General features: G+C 33.7%; 1 protein-coding gene across 2 annotated transcripts; it reads right to left on the bottom strand.

Moving 5' to 3' along the window:
- Positions 1–268: 268 nt before the first annotated feature.
- On the bottom strand, positions 269–3,333 carry LOC130826852 (PHD finger-like domain-containing protein 5A). Of its 2 annotated transcripts, none has more exons than XM_057692450.1 (2): positions 3,201–3,333; positions 269–1,112 (listed from the first exon to the last, which is right to left on the bottom strand). In XM_057692450.1, exon 2 carries the CDS (start codon positions 1,086–1,088, stop codon positions 756–758), a length of 333 nt encoding a protein of 110 aa, XP_057548433.1. In that variant the 5' UTR covers positions 1,089–1,112; positions 3,201–3,333; the 3' UTR covers positions 269–755. The 2 variants fall into 2 exon arrangements, with proteins under 2 accessions (XP_057548433.1, XP_057548432.1); XM_057692449.1 differs by having other exon boundaries at positions 279–1,112; positions 3,159–3,327.
- Positions 3,334–4,164: the final 831 nt, after the last annotated feature.

The following is a 4,164-nucleotide window of genomic DNA, read 5'->3' as shown; positions in this document are numbered from 1 at the left end:
GTAGAGCTTCACTGTCCTATTCCTAAAGCCACCTTAGTCTACCGTGATAATGTTAGTGCCATTTATCTTTCGGGAAATCGTATCCAGCACCAGCACACTAAACATATTGACTTGGATATTCATTTTGTTCGTGAGAAGGTGGCTCGTGGTCAAGCCCGGGTGTTACATGTCCCCTCTCGTTTTAATCTTGCAGATATATGTACGAAAGGCTTACCTCGGGTTTTATTTGATGAGTTTCGTTCCAATCTCAGTGTCCAATCACCTCCCACTTCGATTGACGGGGTGTAATAGGAGTTTTGTATGGTCCAATGGTTTAGGAATGTGGTGTGAGGGTATTCTGATCATCGTTTGGTGCTTTAGAGTTTGATATATTTGTATATATATTCCTTACATTGGAGGATGGGAAATAAGAATCACATTTTCCTACAAAAATAAGCTAAAATTGTTTTATAAGCCCTTTTACCAAACACCACCATTAAATTGAAATGAGTAATGGTAAACGAAATTCACCACAAACATAAGACAAAATAAAGAGAAACCATACAACATTAATAGGTGAAAGTTTTCAGCTAAAGCTCCAACAAGATCTTTGTGCACATTGACAGCTTACCTTATTTTCTGTTACTTAGTGTTTGAGAAAACTCCTGTTCATCAGTTTTCTAAATCAGAAGAAATAGAATAAGGAAATCATACAAAGTTATAGTAGATTTTATCATAAATCGAGATGTTAAAGAAGCAAAACATGCAGCCGTAGATCATCGTTTCTTGAAACCGTATTTCTTCCGTTCATAGAAGAGATCTGTTTTAGCGCTTCCTAGATTGACGATCTTTGGGCACCCATCTCTATCTTTCTCCTGTTGAGTGCACTCCTTGCAGTAATACGCGTCTGAAATGCCAACACCTCCACAGATAACGCATCTACCCTGAAAGGACCCGTAGTTGCATTCATCACAAACTCGAACGAGTGTGCACGGCCGGACATATGAATCACAGATCACACATTTTCCATCACACTTCTCACATAGCCGTCCAATAGCAATGCCTGGCTGCTTTCGGCACATGATAAGATCGGGATGGTGCTTTGCCATGGCTAGTACAATGACCAAGTAGTTCTGCAAAAACCATGGCCCATAGTAAACGGTAGAATTGAATAAACTTAAAGGGTACACTAAAGCATATCACAACAATACAGTTACAGGTGCTCTAAAAAAATCACAAAAAAAGTTTGTATTAATCTAAGTTGCATATTAGCAGGCTATATTTAAAAGCAGGGCAGAGTTAATTACCCTTCTATGCATATTAACATTTCTATGGTTTGATATTTTTCCCCAACTCTCAAGTCTAAGCTCAGCCTTAAGGTGCACTGGATACAAACCAAAGATTTGGCCTCTGAAAATATCTAAAAGATTTCACACTGAAAGAAGCTAAAAATTTCGGTGATGCGGTAACGTGAGTGATGCGTTTATCGTAACGCCTAAACATCGGTCAAAACCAAAAGATATACCTTGATACCGCACAAAGCGCAGTTTTTACACCTTTATATCGTGGGAAATTTTGGTTCGTTGTTTTTAAAACCTTTACAACACGGCCAACGCTAAGCGATACGGCCTTGTTTTTACACTATGATATGATATTCCCTCTATCTCTCTCAAATGAATAGACTCATTACAAAAGCTCAGAGAGTTAAACCCAAAAGTGAGACAATCACGGCTTCAAAACTCAAAACACCTCTCTCAAGGTTCGGAGAGGGGTAAAGGACACAGGGATCAAAGAGTGGGATCAAGCAGAAGTGTATCTCACAAAGACATCATAAAATCTCTCCACTAATCGAAGAAAATAATATATTGTACTTACACAACATGATTACACTAGCCATATAACACCCTAAACGAGCAACCTACACCACCAATATAGTAATTACAGATTCGAAATTCAACACCTCTCTTAAGGATAAAAGAGAAAGGGGCAAAAAACAGAGAATATGAAAAACAAAGAGTTGGATCATATGCATACTCAAAAGGATATTAGAAAGTATGTGTGCTCTGATAGAAGAGCTTAAGTTATTGAACTTGCATAACATAATACCACACACTTCTCCTAAAGTTACCACATATGAATAACCAAATTGGATCAAAGTCATCTAACACCATCCTCCACATTAGCTTCAACAATGGTAAATAACTTCTACTAAAGATATAAAATAGACTGCAAGTTCATAGTAGTCAATCTTCCAAAAGAAAAGGATAAAAAGACCATTTTAGTAAATGATGAAAATTGAAAAAGTTTGCTCATCACAAAACCTTCAAGATGTGCCCTTCAATTCAATCCCCTTCACAACATAATTAATCTTCAATCCTCCAGAAAATTTATTGAAGACAACTACTTAAAATTTTCAATTACATGCCCTAGGACACACTTTACAACAGCCTCCACGCCTAAAAGAAAGAACTTCTTAGAAATTGTATGCTTAAAGCTAACTACATGGCTACATCCCCTCACCTCACCTAGGTGGATGCCCTTGGCATCACAGGAGTTTAATGTTAATCGTCACATGCAGAACCAACTTGACTATCATACAATTCAATACTAATAGCGTTTTTGATCAAATAATCAGGGCCAAATGAAGACAACAACCAGCACAAAAAGTCATAATACAATCAGCTAGAGTCCTATCTCAAGCATATTAATGTAATAACAAATAATTACAAGTAAATTCTAAATGGTGCAACACAAGCTAATTGTTTTTTCATTACTTTGAAAAAATTTTCATTTCCAGATAATTCTTTACATTTTTAGGCCATAAACAAAAATTTATTACTAAACTCTAAATTTTGTTAACCTAAATTATTCCTTCCCACAATTTGTTTTGATGATGTGCAAATGTAATAACAACAACAAAATGCTAAAATCTATCAAACAAAACCCTAAATTACAACGAAATTTGCTAAAACGAATTCAAATACAGCACAATAACCAAGAGAGATTTCCAGAGAATAAAAGCAAAACATTGCACTTGGAATAAAAGTAATAAACCCACAACTACTAAAACCAGCAAAAAAATAGTGTATGATAATCATATAAACAATGAAATAATAACACTGTTAAAGAATGAAAATCGAGTAACATATCTAAAAGGAGAGCTCAATGAGGGGAAGTACATGAAGGAGATTAACCGACAGCGTTGAAAAAGGAGTGAATACCAAAATTTGACAGTTAAGAATGACTTCTCCGGGTTCAAAGTTTTCTAAGGAAGGAGGGAGGAGGAAAGAGGAAGAAGGTAATACAGCATCTGTATGTACTTAGATTTTAAGCCAAAAGAAAGATACTCAAAATTAATGTCAAATTTGGTTATTTGCTTTCTGCAGGTTTGTTTATATATAATTAAAAAATATTATTAAAATTAATATTAATAATCTTTAAATTGAGACGAATCAAACAAAATCGCACTTGACTATATTTAAACTTATAGATTAAAAATTAAATACAAATTAAGAGTGAGATGAAAAAAGTATCCAAAAAGAAATTGAGACATTAACTCTAAATTGAAAGCAATACTAAAATGAGATGGAACAATTGGAAGTAAACCTTATTCGCTTATTCCACATTAGAATATTGTTCATTCTTTTCACATGTATTCATATAATTAACTTATTTTGAAATTAGAGATCACTTTAGAATAATAATTAATTATTTTAACATTTTAACTTATTTTGAAATTAGAGATCACTTTAGAATAATAATTAATTATTTTAAGATTTTAAGTGATTTGTTTAGCATTACTAATTATTACTTTAATTTATAATAGGTCACTTTAGATTATAAGTAATCAGTAAGTTTATAAGTAATGACTTTAAGATTATAAGTCATCACTTTAAAGTTATAGTTGGTCAGTTTAATATTATAAGTGATTTCTAACGTTTTAAGTGAACAAATAATCACTTTAATACAGTAAGCTATTACTTTAAGACATTGGCGGACCTTGCATATTACAAGGGGTTGCACAGGCAACCCTATCCTCAAAAAAACAAAAATCACACAAATACTAATATTGTAGATTTTGAACCCAAACCTCTATTCTTTAAGTACACTGTTGTAAATGGACTCTAATGTTTGGTGGAGAACAATCAACAATAAATGCACAAAGAAACCACCCAAAAACAGTGC

Source organism: Amaranthus tricolor, chromosome 11 (genome assembly GCF_026212465.1).
Source record: "Amaranthus tricolor cultivar Red isolate AtriRed21 chromosome 11, ASM2621246v1, whole genome shotgun sequence".
NCBI classification, from domain to species: domain Eukaryota; kingdom Viridiplantae; phylum Streptophyta; class Magnoliopsida; order Caryophyllales; family Amaranthaceae; genus Amaranthus; species Amaranthus tricolor.
The sequence above is the reverse complement of the archived record's forward strand: the minus strand, read 5'-3'. Positions and strand labels throughout refer to the sequence as shown.